The 20,000-nt window shown below is 40.5% G+C and overlaps 2 protein-coding genes across 5 annotated transcripts in view; one reads left to right on the top strand and one right to left on the bottom strand.

Moving 5' to 3' along the window:
• The window catches only part of LOC138015687 (centrosomal protein of 135 kDa-like), a 41,674-nt gene extending 28,097 nt beyond the window's left edge, over nucleotides 1–13,577 (top strand). The window contains exons 18-25 of the mRNA XM_068862798.1: nucleotides 5,194–5,292; nucleotides 7,007–7,117; nucleotides 7,430–7,483; nucleotides 8,007–8,155; nucleotides 9,194–9,298; nucleotides 10,018–10,076; nucleotides 11,032–11,207; nucleotides 12,909–13,577. Of these exons, the coding sequence (XP_068718899.1) occupies nucleotides 5,194–5,292; nucleotides 7,007–7,117; nucleotides 7,430–7,483; nucleotides 8,007–8,155; nucleotides 9,194–9,298; nucleotides 10,018–10,076; nucleotides 11,032–11,207; nucleotides 12,909–12,929 (774 nt within the window). The 3' untranslated portion in view covers nucleotides 12,930–13,577. The remainder of the gene's footprint in view (nucleotides 1–5,193; nucleotides 5,293–7,006; nucleotides 7,118–7,429; nucleotides 7,484–8,006; nucleotides 8,156–9,193; nucleotides 9,299–10,017; nucleotides 10,077–11,031; nucleotides 11,208–12,908) is intronic.
• A 3,163-nt stretch (nucleotides 13,578–16,740) lies between these two features.
• Nucleotides 16,741–20,000, bottom strand: part of LOC138015980 (probable bifunctional dTTP/UTP pyrophosphatase/methyltransferase protein) — a 14,996-nt gene continuing 11,736 nt past the window's right edge. For all 4 annotated transcript variants that reach the window (XM_068863132.1, XM_068863133.1, XM_068863134.1 and 1 more), the window contains 2 exons: nucleotides 19,288–19,301; nucleotides 16,741–17,737 (listed from right to left, as the gene is read on the bottom strand). In XM_068863132.1, coding sequence (XP_068719233.1) covers nucleotides 17,598–17,737; nucleotides 19,288–19,301 — 154 coding nt within the window. In that variant the 3' untranslated portion in view covers nucleotides 16,741–17,597. The remainder of the gene's footprint in view (nucleotides 17,738–19,287; nucleotides 19,302–20,000) is intronic.

Raw genomic sequence — 20,000 nt, 5'->3', positions numbered from 1 at the left:
AAATGAATTGAAACTTGAAAAAACTGGCCAGTTTTTTTAAGTTTGGAGACGTTGTCTTCAGAAAGTCGCCGCGATTGAAAGGAGATTTTCTCAACTTACGATTTTAACTCTCTTCACGCGTAATATTTACTCAGGAATTAAAGTTAACATTTTAAAATAGCTATTCGTTCTATATTTGAAGGACTTTCACAAGTAAATTGACGGTACAGTGTAAAGGAAATAAATTTGGAATAAAATCGTCGGTTAACACTATCTAAACCGGTTAACTAAAATTGCTTTAAAACTGAATCGGGTTTATCTAATCTTGTTTAAATTCATGCAGCCTTCACACCGAACAAAAAAATCCTAAAATCCATACATGCTTTGTGCAATACACAACCTCGACTTCGCGAGGGTGACTTTGCAGAAGTTGAGTGGAGGTTTCACGCACGGGCTAACCCGTCCAAATCTTTCACGGTGGTTATTCGACTTTTATCAACTCGTTTGATAAAATCAATTCTAGCCAATTGCTGATTTTCACTCACGTGATCAACAGCCATGTTATTCAACGAAAACAAAAGGAATCGTTTGCATAATAATAGAGTTAAATTCCCGGAGGATTTGGTCGGGGCACCAACATGGCCGCCTTTTCTTTGTTTAGGGGCACCAACACGGCGGTCGTGACGTCATGTGAAAACCGAGAATTATGCGTCGAATTAGACAACCAAAATGAACTTCCCAACTTCTACCGGATCGAAATTCGCAAATTCCTCGAATGAGCCAGTTGCCGTCTGAGGTTCGTGACATCGTAAACAAGTAGTTTGAGGATTCAACACCATTCAAAATAGCGCCGTAATTAGAATTTACCGAGAAAGACAAATGCAAGTATTGTCGATCGGTTTGTACGTACAGAGAGTTAGCGAGAACAGACTCAAGCATTGAAGAACGTCATCTGCGGATGATTGTTTTTTACACGGAGTTTTGTAAACGATAGAGACCAAGTATGAAGTTGCAGGGGAAAAAACAGACAGACAGGTGGAGATCTTTGCCCGAAAGTAACGGTGGTGGCTGTAATTGATGTTTATTCTTGTGAAGAACTGGATAGCGCTCCTGCTCACCTTATGCAAATAAATGGTACTCCATGTTGTCTGCGGATAAAATTGGATCGCAGGGTCAAAATTTGGAGTATGATTGAAGCCCAAATCCCTTATCGGTACATGACTTATGGAAGCTCTGGACGGCACTGTCATTGGCGAGAAAACAAACCCGTCGAGAATATTTTCATTTGTCTTTCTCGGTAAATTTTAACTACGGCGCTATTTTCAATCGTGGTCAATACTCAAACCACTTGTTTACGATGTCACGAACCTTACACAGCAAATTAGGTGAAGTTGCAAAATTCGATCTGGTAGAAGTTGGGAAGGTCATTTCAAAGTTTGCAATTTGGTTGTCTAATTCGCTGCGTAATTGGCTACTTCGTAACCTAGTATCCAATTTCCCAACGAACTTCGCAACGTGGCGCGGTAAAGTAATGTGAAATTGACTGTAAACAAACTCTCGGTATAAACATGTTTAACCATATTTCGTTTGGTGTGTACGCGATTCTACAAAGTTAAGCCAAGTTAAACGTAAGTTCTCTATAACGTGTGAAACTGGTTGGTTTTTAAGGATGATGCCTACTAATTCAAAGGTATTTTTACCCCGGTTTATGATCATGCAGGAAATGTAGATCTTGACAAGTATAATTGAAATCAAAAAAGAAAATTGGGGGTAACCAGCATTTTCCCAAGATAAATAATGAATAATATTTGTAAAAAGCCGTAAAAAAACAAAGCATTGTAGGGCGTTCTTTCTCAAATTGAAGCTTAATAATCTCTCAAAAATGCATGGTTACCCCCAAATTTCCTTTTGGATACCAAGACTACTTACTAAGATCTACTTTCTCCGGATAGTTGTAAACCGCGCAAAAATATCCCTGCATTAGTAAGCATCCCCGATTGGAAACTCGAGTATCTCGAGATGCGCAGCACGTATGCGCAATAACAATAGTAGGGAACGTCCTTAATTCGATTTTACTTTAGCAGATAAAGTAGTTTGAAAGCAATTTTGCGATTGATTTAGTTTGCTTTCTTCTGCGCGTTTTGGTTGGCTCAAAAATCTTGCGCGACCTCATTTTCAGTCACTGCATTCAAAGGCTAAGAGCGAACATACATGTCCAACACAAGTGTATGATGAGATTCATGGTACCTTGCATGCACGTCACGATGTGTCACAAGGTGCCTCCTTTTAAGCTAAGAACTTCATGTATTACCTTTTGGGTAGGGTTCTGGTTTTGACTAGAATGGCTAGAAGGTCACTTTGTGATGCCTATACCAAATAACTTGAATCTCATTTTGGAGCTGTTATTGGACAAGCCTCAAAGCGAAAGCAATGCGCATTTTTCCGCGCTTTCCGTCGGCTGCGAGTTTTTACTTTGCGTTGTCAGATTGGCTCACTTGTTTTAAACTGTACGCTGCCACATGCATTTTCCCGCGCTTCGATCTGGCTCCCAGTATTTACCTTGCATTGATTGTCTGCGTCTTTTGAAATCGGCAAAAGTGCATGTAATCACTTCGGTTTATGCTTTTGACTCTCAATTAAAAACCGCTCTAAAAATTACCTCGGTGATTAGAGACGGCCGGGCTCTAAGCGAAATTGAGAGAAGAGATCCTCGCACTTGGCGGAACAATTTAAGCAATTGTCTCTTGCAGACACGTGAAAAATTCAGCCGTTGGCTCCAACGGGATTCGAACCCCTGACCTCTTCATGCCGGTGCAGTGCTCCACCAACTGAGCTATGAGAGCCAATCAGTTGGGAGCATTTGTTGTGCTCATGTATTCCCGTGACATGAAATATCAATAATGAATTTGTATGAAGTGCGGCTTATAGCCGACCCATCAAGCGTTCGAATCCCGTCGAAGTCACCTGAATTTTTCGGGTGTCTGTAGGAGGTAATTGCTTAAATTATCCAGCTCAATGCGAGGATCTCGTTTCTCCAAATCGCCTTAATTTAATCTAAAGGGAAAAAGCAAAAAAAAATTGAAACGAAGAAATAAACGTAAATGGTAAACTAAGGAGATTTTAAATAAAATAAATGTTAAAAGAAAACTCGTATTAAAACACAACAGTCTTAAAAACGTTGGTGTATTTGATTTTCAGTGTTGAATTTTAAAAAATAATAATATTTAATTTCCCGTCGTTTGTACGCTGCCAAGCAACATACGCTTTTCCTTGTTGTTAATTAATACATGTAAAGTGAAGTAAGTTCACGCTTTTTGTATAAAGAGTGACACTTGACAGTAGTGAGGAGCTGTTTACATGAGACAACTCGCCCCGGCGCGAGTTCCATACCTCGATGACCACTTGATTTCTTTTCGTGTTTACAGTGATGCGTATGTGATTTCATATCAGACGCTCTTGACTTTGATTACGCATGCTCTACCCGTTCCAGCCTACCGAGAGGTCAAGTCGTACCGAAACGAGTGGTTCTTTGTTTACATAACACCGTTGTGGGATTTCGCACCGGAATGAAATTTCCTCTTCGGTACAGAAAAACGGGGTGAACGCGCGCCGGTATTATGACCCGTTCCATTCCGGTTGGGCATTTTCTGGTTGTATCATGTAAACGAATGCAAAGCCACAATTAAGGGGCGAAAGTCGCCCCCGTATGATGTAAGCACCCTTAAAACGCTGATAAACCCTTAGCCCTCATTACAATATAAAAATCACTAAAAACAAAATCAGATATCTAGATATTTCTTATACAAACTGCGCTTAAAACTGGCAAGGGATGCTTTCTTCCTGATGGTTGAATCTATTGCGTTCCAATAGATCCTAGTCAAAGCCTAAACTAGTGTTTACTTGTTCTAACGATATAACAAGCATGAATAGCGCGGTGGTGACAGCACCGGCTCGCCTTCCACCATTGTGTCCCTGGTTCGATTCGTAGACTTGGTTTCATATGTGGGTTGAGTTTGTTGGTTCTCTTCTCTGCTCCGAGAGGTTTTTCTCTGGTTACATCTCCGGTATTGCCCCTCCCCTCAAAAACGAGTGAGGCTAAATCGCGTGGGTGTGGGTCATGGGTAGGTGGGTCGTGGGTCGTGAGTGGTGGGTCGTGTTTGTTTGAAGATAAAAATATAAATATATTAGCTCCCTCAGTGCTCGGTCCAAATTGGTCTTTGGTCTTAGGTCTTGTCTGTTTCGAGAATTTTCAGTCGTTGATAAAAAAAAGGGTTAGGGTTAGGGACCCACGACCCACGCCGTTTAGACAATCTCCTCAGAAACCAACCTACGATTTGTTGAAGTTAATTTGAATTGACTTCTGTACAGTTTCCCCAATTGGCCATTTCCCAGTTCATGTCTGCCTCCTCTTCAAAGTGAGTCTATGTGCGAAGTTTTTCTTATGATAAGTAGGTTTCATTCATATGTTAAGTAGAACTACTAATTACCATCACAAAAACGTTGCACTTAGACTCGCTTTGAAGAGGAGGCAGACATGAACTCGGAAATGGCCTATTAGTGCCCCAGCGTCAAATGCACTTGACACTAAATAAAGTTCTTTTTTTTTCATTCAACCCTTTGACTCCTATGATCTAAAAGTTCATTCTCCTAACTACTTCTGTAGATTTCTTCTTTGGCTGGTAATGAGAATTTGTTGTTATATCAGAATCATATTCGTAAGCTTTTAACAACCTTTATTTGGGGTGCAGGGATGCACAGTGGTGAGAGCACTCGCCGCCCACCAATGTGACCCGGGTTCGATTCCCAGACTCGGCGTCATATCATGGGTTGAGTTTGTTGGTTCTCTACCTGCACTTAGAGGTTTTTCTCCTGTTTTCTCCTCTCCTCAAAAACCAAGATTTGACTAGATTTGCGTTAATTGTTAGTTTCAATTTACAGTGTCCCTAATTAGTGCTCCAGTGCTAGGACGACTTCCTTCTCAATACTCGGCTACCTGACAGTGTATTGAAATTGAGAGATGAACTTACATACTGCTCAATCGTGGGAGTCAAGGAATAACAAAAGCTACTAATAATCAAAACGCCCAAGGCTTTGCGCACGTTGCTTGTGGTTCGCTTGTGTCGTTTGTGCAAACGAGGTCTAACTCGCAAGCTTCTCTTTGGGTTAAGCCATTTCGAAAGGTGTATATGTTTTTATGGTTACTTATCTACTCAGTATAGCGCATCACACGAAGCCTATGAGATTCAAGTTACCACCTTGACAAGATCTCTCGCGCAGATGGAAGAACAGTTGAGGCTAGCAAACGAAGACAGGGTGAGTTGTGCCGCACTAAAGCTGTCATTAGCCTGTTATCTCACTGGAATGCGCTTTTTTACGTAGCGAATAAGTGACACTGATGGTGCTTTCCTTTTGTCAGAACTGGCGCGCCAGATCCGTCAGTTTGCTAAGAAAATACGACAATTTGAAGGAACACTTGCATCATAATCCCCGCATTCTTCCAGAGGAGCATCTATCATCCTCGAAGTGTGTTTATTTGATGGCGTTGTAGAGTAAGTCCTACCAAATGGCCGGTCAGTTGTGCCAAATAGAAAGCGCCCTGAGGCTAGCATGCGAAGAGCCGGAATAGCGCCGTGGTTTCAGTTCATGTCTACGGGATATTGAACGTTGCTTTCCTATTTCAATTGGTTTTGAAACTACCACATTTATCTTTTCACTGTTAGAGACGATTAGTTTAAAAATTGAAAAATCCGGTTTCCGTCCTCTCGTGCTCAAGCTCCCGATTAACGTGTCAAGCGCGCTTACACATGACGTAATAAGGGTCGCATTTAAAGGGAGAGTATCACGGTATTGCGCATGTTCTAGCCGTAGCGAATGCCATCGTTTATAAGGCAATCAGAAGCGACGTTATAATTAGTGCGAGAAATTTACACGTACGCGTGAAAGTTTCGCTCAGCCCCTAGCTCTTTAGTGATTTTTAATAATCGAGAAATTTTTACAAGTACGTGTAAATTTCCCGCACAAATTATAACGTCGCTTCCGACTGGCTCATAAATGATGCCATTCTTTACGGCTACCGTGATTTGAACCTGGTTTACCGTCGGGAATAGTTTGTCGCCATTGTGTGGTGAAATTGATTTTTGGCCTATGCTCAAACAAAAAGTAAATACTTTTTTTATTTACTAATTTTGCTCCACCCACGTGCGACGTAACTTGGGGAAAAACGTGAAAGAAGGACACAAAGGCAGGAGGGCACAAAAAGCAACTAAAACTGTTCACCGTATATGAGGCCCTGGAAGTGGATTACCGCAATGATGAAGTTTCACCTAGGGCGTTCTGATGTCCATCGAATGTCGCCGTGGTGCTACTAGAGTTGCAACTGAAAGGTTGTGTTCTTGGGGTGAACGTCGTACGTGGGCATGTGTTGGAATGCGCTCTTTGAAACGCAAAGATCATTCCCACAATCGAAACGTTCATTCTCCTAACTAGTACCGTAGTGTTTTTTTGTTGGGTAGTCACGAGAGTTTGGTATTATATCAAGATCACACCTCTTAAGTTGATAATAAACGTGAAAGAAGGCAATGGTGTAAAAAACGTGAAAGAAGTGAGCGTGGCAGTGTGGCCCAGTGGTTAGGGCGCTTGCCTTGAGATTCCGAGATCCGATCCCGGATCTCAAGGCCCACTCTGACCACTCGTTGAATTTGATCCTGGTAGTCCCTGGTTCAACTTCCCATCTGCACTTGTAAATAGCCAACTGGTTTGCCTCCGGCCAGTTGGGATTCTTAACAGTTGTTGTTGTTCTGTTCTGTCGTTTCGTTGTGTTTCATTGGCCCTGAAAAGCCCCTATGGGGAGCGGTCAATTAAGTATGTATTGTATTGTATTGTATTGTATTGTATTGTATAATAGTCTTCATTCTCAATACCTTTCTAAATGACATTTCTTTATAATAGTGACAAGTATGTACCTACTGTTCATCCCTGAGAGTCAGAGAGTTAAAGTTTAATTTCTGTCATCGCGTTTGTCTTACAGGAGAATATGATGCAAGATCTTACTGCCGTCAGGGAACTGTGCATGAAACTTGATCATACTCGTGAATCACTCTCCAGGCAACTTGCGGCGAAATCATTAGATCACGAACAGGTTTGGTTGTGCTTTTCAAGGTCGATAGATTCATTCATTGTCTGGTTGATTAAGTAGCATGCTCAACAGGAGTTAACGCTGGCGCTTATCGGGGTTTGTGGCGCGAGAAACTGAACTCTAATGAGCGTCCCATAAACTTGAAACGAGTGTTGTTCAGCCAGTTGACTGGCTGAATGAATGAATGAATGATTGATTGATTGATTGTCGGATTGATTGATGGAATCGTTGTTTGGTTAATTCATTGACTGAATGATTGATTGATTGACAGACAGGTTAATTTGTCTTTTGTGGTTTTCTTTTCTTTCATTTTAGTTACGCGACCTACTTGACGATGCTAAGACTGAAACTGAAGGCTTGCGGCAAAAGGTTTTTCAGCTTTTTTTGATCGCGTGAAAACGTTCTTTGATGGGAAGTTTAGGGAGGTTGATAGCCGTTTTCTTTAAACCGAGTAAGACCCACTGGTCTCTCTCCGGGCGTTACCGCTACTAAAGCGGAGCGATGACTTGAAGAAAACTGTTGGATATTCCTCGGTGTTTGTTTATTCTTTTATCAAATTTTTATCGATACCAGACAAAAAATTACTGAGAAGTAAATCTTTCTACCAGTATTAGGCCCCGTAGCGTTTTTCATTTGAGAACACAGCAGTTTGAATTTTCGAATTTTGCACCTCGCGTGACACCAAGGCAGTATCCAAGAATAAGTTGTCTCGTTCAAAAAAACAGTTTCGCCTTGTGATTTTTTTGCAAAATAAGGACTACAAGCTGCAGAAGACATCTTTCTGCTCATCTAGTTCAGCTGACGAGCAAAGAAAGAGGGGTTTTTTTAATCGCAAACTGAGGTCCAGATGTTTTTCTCGATTCGAGGCCGGGATTATTGTTTATTTTCGCAGGTGTTTGTGGAAAAAGAAACGGTCAGAAATCTGGAGGGGGTATTGGCTAAACAAAGAGCAATGGAATACGTTGAAAAGAAGTCACTCGAAACTACGATCGAAGAAGTTGACAGATTAAAAGACAGGCTAGCAAAAACAGACCAGGAAAAGTAAGCTAAATATCCCAGTGGTTCTTTTTTATGTGTCTTGCGCCCCCCAAGTCGATACAAAGTCTCTAATTTTCGAACGTCTACAGTTTTGACAGATTTGACCAGGGAATGCTAAGAGGTCATACACTTTCATTAAATTTTTGTGTTCCTCGAGTTCTCGACTCGTCAGATGAGTCCAGCTTAATTTACTGTTTGAGAGTTACACGTGTGTATTCAGTAGGACGAGGCATTCTGTGCATGATCTCCCGTTTCAGCTAATGCAGTTTAAGGTGACTGACTTCAGTTTTTAAGCACTTTTCTTCCATTTCTGCCCTATGTATGCATTTTTGCCAGTAAGCTCAAACTTGGTTACCGACGAGTGCTACACGAAGGCTTGAATTTTTTGACAGTTAATGTGCTACGCAGGCTGTTACCACAGTAACGCATCTAGATTAAAACAAGCCCTAAAGAATGCATATTCCTCATTTATGCAAAATTCACTCATTAGTTTTTTTGCAGCATTTCCGTACTTAAAATAATATAAATAAAGTATGTTTAACCACAGAATTTCCACACACGGATTTTTCATAATTCATGGTAGATGTTTTTTAGTTTTCCCAAGTTTTCGTCTGTTAAATTTTTCATTTTGTTGGATAGACGACTCATAAGTGGTCGGAACTATTTTAATTCCAAAACAGCCAACAGTCAGTTGTTGGTCTCAATTTTGATAGCGAATACGCATGCGCACGCCAGCATTTATTTTCGCTTTCAATCTCGTCCCCAGAGTTGAGACTTCCCTTTTTATTTGGTCAGCACCAAGAACACGGATTCTGGCCACTTGCAACTTATGCGCAGTTGTATTGAAGGTCCATTTTTGTAACCATTGACAACCACTGTTGTTTCAAATTTCTGATTGTGACGGTAGACCTGGTGCATGTGTTTTTGTTATGGTCAGAGTCCGGCGTTTGCTTGAAAATCTAACGCTCAAGACAATTCATCTTCTAAGTTGCGTTTAGTTGTGCCTGCATCATTCATTTTCGTTTTTCTTTTTATCTGTAGAACTTATCAGCGCCAGGAAGTTGACACGTTACGCAAGGCTTCAAGTAGACTCGAGGATGAAGTATCCAACTTAAAGAAACAACTGGCAAATGAAAAATTTGAAAGGTAAAATAACGAAACTGCAAGTGATGTGACAGTGCGAAAGAAAAGGTGAATGAGAATTTGAGAGTGGGATTTTTTTGTCCTGTTTTCGACCAGTTTGGCGCTAAGATGGAATCAAAAAAAAGGACTGCTACAACTTTGTCATGCATTTGTCTTCATATCGTATGAAATATCCCTATTTGCCCTCGGATTTTAGAATATCTTGGTGTAGCTAATATCTCCAAGCATTTACCCACACCACAGAGGACAGACCACAACACCGGGAACTCTCATGCTCTAATCTTTTGCGAATTTTGTTTGGGTTCTTTGATGTCTTTGATACAAATGGAAAAGATTGGGACAGATTGCATTCGGGTAATCTTGAGAAAAAGTCGGCCCCTCGTTTTTCAAGTTTATGTCAAATCGCTTGGATAAAGGCCGTTTTTGCTCACACTCATCTCATTTAAAGGAAAGGAATTCTGCATGACAATTTCCGAGTTTAAAACCCGTGATAAACAAAAGATTTCTCCTATGCACCCAAAAGTACTAGAAACAATTCCAGCCAGTGGTCCGAGCGGGATTTGGGACAAAGCGCATGCTCATACAAATTCATAGCCCTAAGTAGTGGACCATGCCGCCTCTGTAATCGACCGCTCGTCTCGCGAACTTTTGAGTCACAAGAAGTAGGAACGAGTTTTGCAAATGTTACACTTGGACTAACATGTTGGTTACTTTTTCCGCAGGGAAAGATTGTTGCACGAAACAAGTAGAAGGGAAAGAGATGTAACAGGATCGGGGTCGAGTATGTTTAGTGCCTTAACTTTATGGGTGTATGTTTCCATGATTCTTCAGCTACAATCCGGGACAAAAATAGTCGAGACCTTTTCCATTTTTCTTTCAATTTAATCCATAACCTTAAAAGAAGGCCCGCCCCTACCCACCCAAAATAATAGTGAGGACACTAGGAGGAGAAGAGTGATCCAGAATTGTCACGTCAGTTGCCCTATCGAGTTGAGTGTTATTGCCTCAGATCAAAGACAGAGCACACGTTTTGAAAAATCTGTAAGCGGAAGCCTATGACTGGGAGCGAACAACTTCCATACTAAGCCTATGTCACGGCATTTTTTTAGACCGATCTGTTCTTAGACTACCTTTTCCCTTGGAAAAAAGGCCGTTCCGGTCCGGTGACGCAATGACGCCAAGTTAGTTTCTTGTGATTGTTCATTGGGTTCCTGCGGGAGTCTCATTCACGGGAAATTCAATCTAAAAACAAATCGGTCTGTGAAAAACGCCGTGACGGGAATATTAAACATTTAATGACTGGTCCCTCGGGAAACAGTTCATTTTGTTTCCCGAGAATCTCAATGTTTCCCCGAGGCGCAGCCGAGGGAAACAAAATGAACTGTTTCCCGAGGGACCAGTCATTAAGTGATTTGTTATGTAGCACAAAAAGAAATACGTACAACGGCAACAACAACGGCTGTCGTCGGTCAACATTCGAAGGTAACACTGCACTGTTACCCTCTGACGTCATAGATCTTGAGATTTTGCGCTGTGGCCCGCTCAGAGACTTTTGGCGGGAAAGAGTTTTATTGTTAGAAGTCATGTGACCTGGAAGTAACCAATGAGAGAGCGCGCTGTTGGGGGAAAACAAAGGGCAGTTGTTCGTTCCTAGTCACGGGCTCCTTCTGTTAGTCAAAGAGATTAAATGTGCAGTATAAATGCTATATATGGTCATTTCGTTTTACTATTTCTAGGAGAATCCTTAGCAAGCCGATATTCTCGCAATAACGACCAAAGACTTCACGCATCCTTCAGCAGTGGTGAATTTGCAAGGCTGAAGCCTAAAGACATGTCATCGCCTCTGGTGTCCGATCACGGCGATATCAGTCGAAGAGTCATTTCGCCGATACGAAGACGAAGCGATGATGACGTGAGTAGTGCCGACAGTGAAGCCGGTCGTATTTGATACATCTGTCCATGTGGTAACTGTGGTGAGGGTAAGAGGAATAAATTATCGCAATCAAAAGAGTTAACAACCTAGGTCGGATAAAAATCTCAGAGTCTTAAAAATAACTTAGGAGAAAGTGTTGCCTTTGTAATTTCATCTGCAAGTAGTTAGACTTTCAAGTCTTCTCGGATAAGGACTATAACTCATTGGCCTCGTCTTACAATCCCTCCTGTTAAAGGGGCTGTGTCACGCAAGATGATGTAATTTCATGACACCCAAAATGCCCAAAAAGTAGAATGAAACATTGCAATAACCACTTAAAACTTTTGAACAACATCAAAGAAACAAAGCAAAAGCAAAGAGAAGCATGGGTGGACATAAATGGACAAAATTGAAACGGATTGCATTTCGGTAATCTTCGGAAAAACGTCGGGCCGACGTTTTCCAAGTTTATGGCAAATCGCCTAGATAAAGGTCGTTTTTGCTTAGAATCATCTTGTTTCTGATGTAACGATGATTTTATCACTAGAGGAATTCCACTTTACTTTACGAAATACTTAGGATAGTACGCGCACTCTCATTGGTCAATTGCTGTGTTTAGATGAGAGTATGCGTCTCGGGTTTGCATAATTGTCTCGAATTCTCCCACCTCCCCCTCGTGTTTAGATGAGGCTATGGAAACACGGAAAGAGTCCTCTATTGCTTAAAGGGGCTAGGTCACGCAATTTTAGGCAATTTCAGCACTGATCGAATGGCCATAGAATTAACTAAAATATCAAAATAACTGTTCAAAACTATAGAAGCACTCTAACAAAACACAGGGAAGCCAAAAAGGGACATGGATGGACAAAACTGGAGAGGATTTAAATGGATTGAATTTGGGTAAATTTGAAAAACGTCGGCCCACCTTTTTTCAAATTTATATCAGTCTATATCAAAATGTCATTTACACAGCTGGAAAATCGTTCTCAGTTGTTATGTGGCCGTGATTTTGCAAATGAAAGACTCTTGCTCTGCCAATTTGACGTTTAGAGCTCATAATTAACAAAATTAAACAAAATTACCTAGTATAGCGTGACCTAGCCCCTTTAAATGTTCGAGTTTTTAACTCGTGATTAACTAAAAATTTCCGTTAAACACCCTAAAATAACATGACATGATCCCCTTTTATTCCCACGATCGAAACGTTCATTCTCCTAACTAGTACTAAGGATTTCTTTGTTGGGTAGTCATGAGAGTTTGGTGTTATATCAAGATCACTTCTCTTAAGCTGATAATATTCTTCATTCTCAATGTCAACCTGTCTGACTGACATTTCATTGAAATTGTGAGGAGAATTCACGTACCGATCACTCATGGAGTCAAACACTGGGACGTTTTCATGAAGAGCAGTGGGGAGACCCCGGGGTTGGTGGTATATCTCTCAGAGTATTGTAAACCGCCATGAAACTGATGCAGTTTATGTGGTCTAATAATCCATTACTCTTACCCTTGGCGCAAATTTCCTTGTCGGATTGCTCGGGTCTGAGTTTCCTTGCCTGCGAGCACTCATCAGGCTCTCCTCTTTGTCAGAAGAGCGAGAAACATGGGGGACTGGGATGAAAGGGAGTCTCTCGCCCTCGCACAGGCTACGAGTTTCCGCGTGATGAAGTATTTTCACATTAACTATGAACTTTCTTGCAGGATTTCTCCGACGCAAGTTGACAGGAAATTGACGACAGCAGGTCGGGCCCGTCCTCTCCGATATTGCAGTCCCAAATTGAGTTGACTTAGTTAGCTCTGAACTGTAGTGTGTTAAACAATTATGTACATTTGTTTTTAAAAATCGTACAAACTGACACATTCATTTGTAACATACTTGTACTATAAAGATATTTCTATGTACATAAGAGTTTATACGAGTGTACAAGCATACGTACTGAAAATCGAAGCCACCACTTGAGACAAGACACAAAGACAGATAGAAAAACTAGACTCTATACACAAATTGAATGCAAACGTGTTTACAGCGTATTTAGAGGTCAAATATGGCGCTTATCACAGTCATTCGTTAGTAATTTTGGTACTATTCCTTTAGAAATTATGCAATGAGAAAATTGAGAATCACTCTTTTAAGATAAAAGTAGTGAGACCCTAACGTTCTCGCTTTCCTTTTTGGAGATCCCATCAGAAAATAGTTAAAATACAAAATGAATTATATTGTTTCCAGTTTATTGCAGATGTATGTCTTGGTCTCTTTTCATATATGCGTGCAGTTGCAAAAGAAACTGGGTGTTTTCATTGAAGAGTGTTAGGACATTTTATTTAAACTTCACAGAATTGTTAGCAAGAAATAAAGTTACAAAATTAGAATTGGAGAATCACTCTTTGTCTCGTTTGGTGAGCTCTCTAGTCGGGGGTTCTTTGGTTCTCACATGACGTCGAGGCCGTGATGTTAGTGTTCCAAAACAAATTCTCCAGCAGTTGAACTCTATTCTTACGCAAATAATAGGGAGTTTAACAGACGACACCGCCACGAAGCAACATCATTGGTTAAAAGGAAAAATAACCATGCTGCACCTGCGAAACGCAATTTATCGGTTGCACAGATTTTTGCGGTACTCTGCATAATGGCCTTTATTCGCGCGGCGGCCACATTGGCCATAGGCAATAAATTTCGTAACCCCAGCCTCGAGTTGAAATGTTTGGGAACGAGTTTCGTTGCAAAAGACAAAAGTTTTTAGTCCCTCGGGACTCAACATGGCTGCCGTGTGATTAAAACACATTACGTCATCGCCGCCATGTTGGTCAACGAAAGCAAAAGATCTCTCATTAGCCTTGTTAGCTATGCCGGATCCTCGCAGTTATGAACGCAATTTTAGCTATTGCGTGGAGAAGCCTGAAAAATTTAGTAGGTCCCCTATTGTCATTAATGTGCCAACCAGATCCTCATTGGCTGTCGAAACAAAGGGTCTTTTGTTCCTGTGGTTGGTACATTTGAAAAACAATGTCTGTAAACAGATATCTTCCCTTAGCAGTGTCATCGAACATAACTGTGTGTATCGACTCTGATGTTTTGGGATTTATGATAACCGCTTTAAGTTTCCGCCAAGGGAAATCTGTTCTGATGACTTTCTAGTTTTAATGGTATTTAAGGAGGCACAAACCGGTTGTAGCACTTTCCACAAACTGTACTATTTTGAGGGATTGAATATACCAAACGTATTCGCTTAATGGTAATGTTATGACGCCATATGACTTACCAATATATGCTTAACAAGATACACTCATTAATGTGTAGTAACAGTTACCATGGCAACAAGAGAGCCATCCAAAAACAGCGTATATTTTGTCTTTAAATACAATTTGTCAAAAACGAACTGGGTGACCCCTATTTTTATCGCTGGAGAGTAATTATCACGCTAGGATAAAACGTTCTGCAAAGTTTACAAAAATTCTCAGAACCAGGTTCATAGCCACCTTAACCATTGAAATATTGGCTCTGAATCCGCTCCAGGGAATTTTTTTAAATTTTGCAGAGAGTTTCGCCTTAGCCTGCTTATTACTTTTCAGCAATAAAAAAATGGGGGTCACCGAGTTCGTTCTGGAGATATAAGTGCTTTTACACAAAATAGAGGGCGTTTTTAGCTGGTTCTTTTGTTGCCATGGTAATTTATTACGTCACACTAATTTTGCATCTTGTTAAGCAATTATTGTTCTTTCATATGGTACCATCAGAAACCCATAAGGGTTGAAACGTGTAACGGCCCCTTGTGTGCTGGGAAACAAGCTTCTAAATATTCAATTTGCTAAGTACCATATTTGGAACAACAAGAGCAAGGGGTTTCCAAATTTGGTACTTAGCACTGAAACATTCAACCAATCAGTTCGCACTGAATATTCGGAAGCTGTGAACGCGCGTTACACGTTTCAGCCCTTATGGGTTTCTGGTACCATAACATTGCCATTAAGTGAAACAGAGTGAATCAAACCAAAATTGAAAATTGGCTATTTGCTAAATAACCAAAATTGAAAATTAAATTGAAAATCGGTTATTTACAAATAACCAAAATTGCAAATTGGTTATTTATAAATAACCAAAATTAAAGATTGTTTATTTGCTAAATAACCGAAATTGTAAATTGGTAATTTATAAATAACCAAATTGAAAATTGGTTATTTGCTAAATAACCAAAATTGCAAGTTATTTATAAATAACCAATTTGCAATTTTGGTTATTTAGCAAATAACCATTTTTTTCAATTTTGGTTATTTATAAATAACCAATTTGCAACATTCATTTTTTGGTTATTTGTTAAATAACCAATATCTCGTGGTTTCCACGGTCCTCTTTCCACGTAGCTTCGCCTAAACAAACTCGTAAAATGCCAATGTACTGCAAATTTTTCTTTCGCAGCTCTTACATGATCGTTCGGCTAGAGATGCCGATTTTCAATGTTCAAACCAATACGCTAAAAATAGTTTCGCTAGCGTGACCAGATAGCTTAATTTAAAAAAATTTAATACAGTACAGGTAGAATTTTTAGCCTTGTATGTATAAAATACTAGTCATTTTTTACTGAGCGAATATTATTCCGGGACAGAAATAGAATTATTTCTTAACTCGTCAAATTTTTGCTTCAGATTACAGCCACACAATCTACAATAGGCGTTTGAGCCGTCTTTCTTCGTCTTTCGCCCTTTTGCAGGCTTTGTTGGCGTGATTTCTAAAAATTACTCGACAGTCCTTTTGTTATCGTTCGCGCCTTTTCTCTTGTTCCCACAAGGGTCAAATTACAACCCTCCCTTTGATTGGGTGATCAACCAAGGTGACAAAAGTGGGCGGCATTAAGAAATTGCAGCAATTGTGGCAGGCGGGATTTTCACTCGCGGCCAAAACACAACGAGGCAACCATCGATTTACTCCCACGATAAAATATTCCGTCAGCTACGCTGGCTACGGCAACCTAAACATACAAATGTGATTCTGGCATTCCCTTTTTTTACTCTGAAGCTGAAACCACTCGTACGCAATTTTATTCTCAGGATAATTCGCCCACATTGTAGGAAGTGAACAAGGTGGAACAATCGCAAAAGACTTGCGATACTTCGGCGTTTTAATCGCCGTTGCCGTCAAAGATATTTAAGTCCTTTATCACCTTTAGTTTCGGTTCAAAATCATGGGCGATGTTCATGTGAGTGAGAACCAAGAATTGGCCGAAGCGGGAAATACCATATTACTCTTTGTTTGTCCCCCCAAGTCCCAAGAGAAACTGGAAAACAATTAAATGCGGGGACAATCAAAGAGTATTATGGTATTTTCCGACTCGACCAATACGGACTGGTGGTTTTCACGTGACGTCATCGCCGCCATGTTGGTTTTGTTCGTCCCCTAGCAATTGAACATTGCAGCATTGTTATCCGTGTTTCTAGAGATTGGTTGCAAACTTCAAAGCTGGAATATCACTTCCGTTCCAGTGGCAAATGTTCCTAATGGCGACAAGTCAAGTCTCTTACAAAAAGACAATCAACAAAAAGGGTATTTTGGTATAATTTGTCATCACTATAAAATAAATAAGAACAGTCCTCAGCTCCCCCCGATCTGCTCCCCGAACTTGCGTTTGCGGATGACATCGCCCTCATGGAAGATACCATCAACAAAGCTGAGGCATTCCTTCACAAAGTTGAAATCGCCACTCAGACTATTGGGCTCTTTTTAAATGCTGGCAAGACGAAAGTGATGCATCTCAATCCGACTACAAACAACATCATTCGTTGATTGAATGGAGACGAAATAGAAAAGGTTGATGATTTCCTCTATCTTGGTGGTTATACTAATACAACACGTGACATCAACTCTCGGATTACCAAAGCGTGGGGAGCCCTGAACTCCTTAACAAGGATCTGGTGTTCGCGTATCAAAACATCCACAAAGATACGCATATTTAAATCGACGGTTGAATCCATTTTACTTTATGGTTGTGAATCTTGGACCATGACCAAAACTCTTGTGAAGAAAGTAGATGGGACGTACACTCGCATGCTAAGACGGGTGAAAAGCGTCTCCTGGAGAGCGCACATGTCCAACTAACAACTATATGGACCAATCCCCAAGTTATCTGCCACCATCAAGAGAAGACGGCTCACACTCGCTGGACACGTCTCTCGTCACAATGAACCTGCTGGTTCACTGATTTTTTTGGTCGCCAGAAGAACCTCGTAGAAGAGGACGTCCAAATACTACACTAAAAGACGTCCTGAAAAGCGACACCGGGCTTAACAACGACGAAATGAGAGCAGCAATGGCAGACAGATTGATCTGGAATAGGAATTTCATCATGTCACCGAACTGAAGTTCGGATCTACCTACTACTACTACTAAGAACAGTACAGTCATTTGTACAAGCTTGTTTTTGATTCAAACAGTTTTCGAATTTGTAGACAGAAGTGATACAGTGGAAATCCCATGACATTGAAGTAATCTCCCTGAATAGATTTCACCAATGTCCCACCGATACCTTGAATGCCGTAGGTATGGACAATTAAGGAAAACCGCTTCATTAGACAAAGAAAAATCATGAGGCTGATATCTCTTAGTGTTTGGCCCACAACCTTCCTAAAGCCTTTTCCGCTTATGGTTAGTTTCAAGTCAATCCTGGCTAGTTCTAGCCTGATTTTAAGGGCTTTCTCCCTAACCTGAGTATCAGCCCTTCCTGAGGGGTAGGGGGTCAGGGAAAGAAGGAAAGGAAGGCCTTTCCTCTCCTTTCCTAGGAAACGCCTGATACTCAGGTTACTTTCTCCCTTTCCCAAAGGGTTAGGGAGAGTGCGTGACACGAGCGACCTGGACCGTCTGAGAATCAGGCTAAGGTTAGTTCCGACAAGAGTTTCAAGTTTGCCGCTGTTTTGGGTAGAGTAACCGACTGCTATTATTGACAAAATGAATTTTAATCTTAAGGTGAGTTCGATTGACCGTATTCCGGAATAGGAATACACGGAATATAAGTTAGAAATCCCTTCGTTTTTACGGAGATTCACCTTAAAATTGTCAAACATCTGCTAAAATGCTATTTTAAACATATTTTTATTATCCTTGCTGCTTCGAAACGCAACAAAAAAACCGTTTCAATCATCACACCACGTATTCTTATTCCGGAATAGGGTCAATCGAACGCACCCTTAGTTTAAAATAAGAGTCTTTAAGGGGGTGGCTCTTAACTACCAAACCTTTGTTATGGACTCCTTCAAATAGTCATTCTCGAGTACCTTTGACTCTACAAAAATCCTTTTTTGCCAAATGTGTTCTATTTAACATTCTCTATCTGGTTCGACTCACAACCATATTTGGTAAATCACGTGACCAAAACAGACAATGCTTAAAAATTCAGCGAGTTAACTATGTTTTTCACAAAGTTTTAACGCAACAGTATCAAAACATTTTAACACCAAATCTTTAGCATGGATTTTTTTTAAAATATGACGTCTTAAGGCCCTTATTTGATACACTTTCAAACTATCACTTCCATTTTTTTCCAAATAGAAATTCCATGCTACAGTTTACGAAAAATGATGGGACGGTTCTTATCTGGTGAAAAAACTGCCTCTTCCTTTCGTTTTCTGAGAGTTTTTGCACGTTTTTGCTGAAACGCACGGCAAAGGACTGGGACTAGTTGCGCATGCGCCTTCTGCTTGAGGTGATGTTAGATTTCGATTGAAAAAGTTACTTCAAGAACCCTCCGTAAAACTTTTTTGTAGGGCTCCTGACTAAAAAGCTTCCTTAGCAACCATTGTCTTTCTATAGTTAAGTGCCACCCTCCTCAAGTACTTCAATTTATGGGGGAAGGTAGCCGGCGCATTTCGTTGGCTGTCGGTACTTGTTAAAACCACTAAGTTCCAGTCCTTTGAGGAGGCCAACGCCTCAATAGAAAACTGTTCCCATTTACCTACAGACTCTACAATGATCGAAGCTTGGCGAAAACAACCAAGGCTCTTAAAAAAATGCTGTCGAATTCCCGACAAAAAAAACACAAGTGTTTTAGTTTGTTAGTATTAAGAAAATCGCTGCACTTTTAAGTGAAAGGATATGATCCTGCTTTGTCCCTGAAAGATGAAAAAGACCAAGCCCCATGAGATGTAGTTTTTCCGATTGTGACTCGGGAAAAATCCGAGTGCTCCTTTGCCGGAGCCGAACCTACGAACTTCCAATTACTACATGTAATAAGTGGAACAACTTCAGAGTTACAGTAACAGCTCATTGTAAATGCAAACGCTGACACCATCGACACATCTAAAGATCGCTTTATCCTCTTTGTCTCTTATTAGTTCTATTAACTTTTTTTTTTATTTTTGAAGGCTTCTTGTGGTAAAAGGTAAAAGTTCCGAAATTTCCAGTCCAATGCCCTTGTTTCCACGTTTGCCAGCCACTTCCACTGAAATTTGTCGCCCTTGAAACAAGTGAAGTGTACAGTAGCTTCATATAGACATTAAAGCACAACTGTTACTTACACTGAGTAATCGCACAGATCCAGAAATGCTGGGAAGCGCAACGTAACATCATTTAAAAAAAAACAATTATTAATGGCACCTCGATATAATGACCATTTTAGTTGTTTTTCCGCAAATTCGTTATATCGAGGTTTGCGATATAAGGAACCAATTCTCTATTTTCGCATTCCTCATACTACATTTTGTTTGCCCCCCAAATTTTGCATAAGCCATTGTCTTTTTTTAGGGGCAAACGAAGTGTCTTATGGGGAATTCTAAAATGGAAAATTGTCGTTGTTTAATTTTAGGAGCTGA

This window comes from Montipora capricornis, chromosome 9, assembly GCF_036669925.1.
Source record: "Montipora capricornis isolate CH-2021 chromosome 9, ASM3666992v2, whole genome shotgun sequence".
NCBI classification, from domain to species: Eukaryota; Metazoa; Cnidaria; class Anthozoa; order Scleractinia; family Acroporidae; genus Montipora; species Montipora capricornis.
This window is presented reverse-complemented; position numbering and strand designations above follow the sequence as displayed.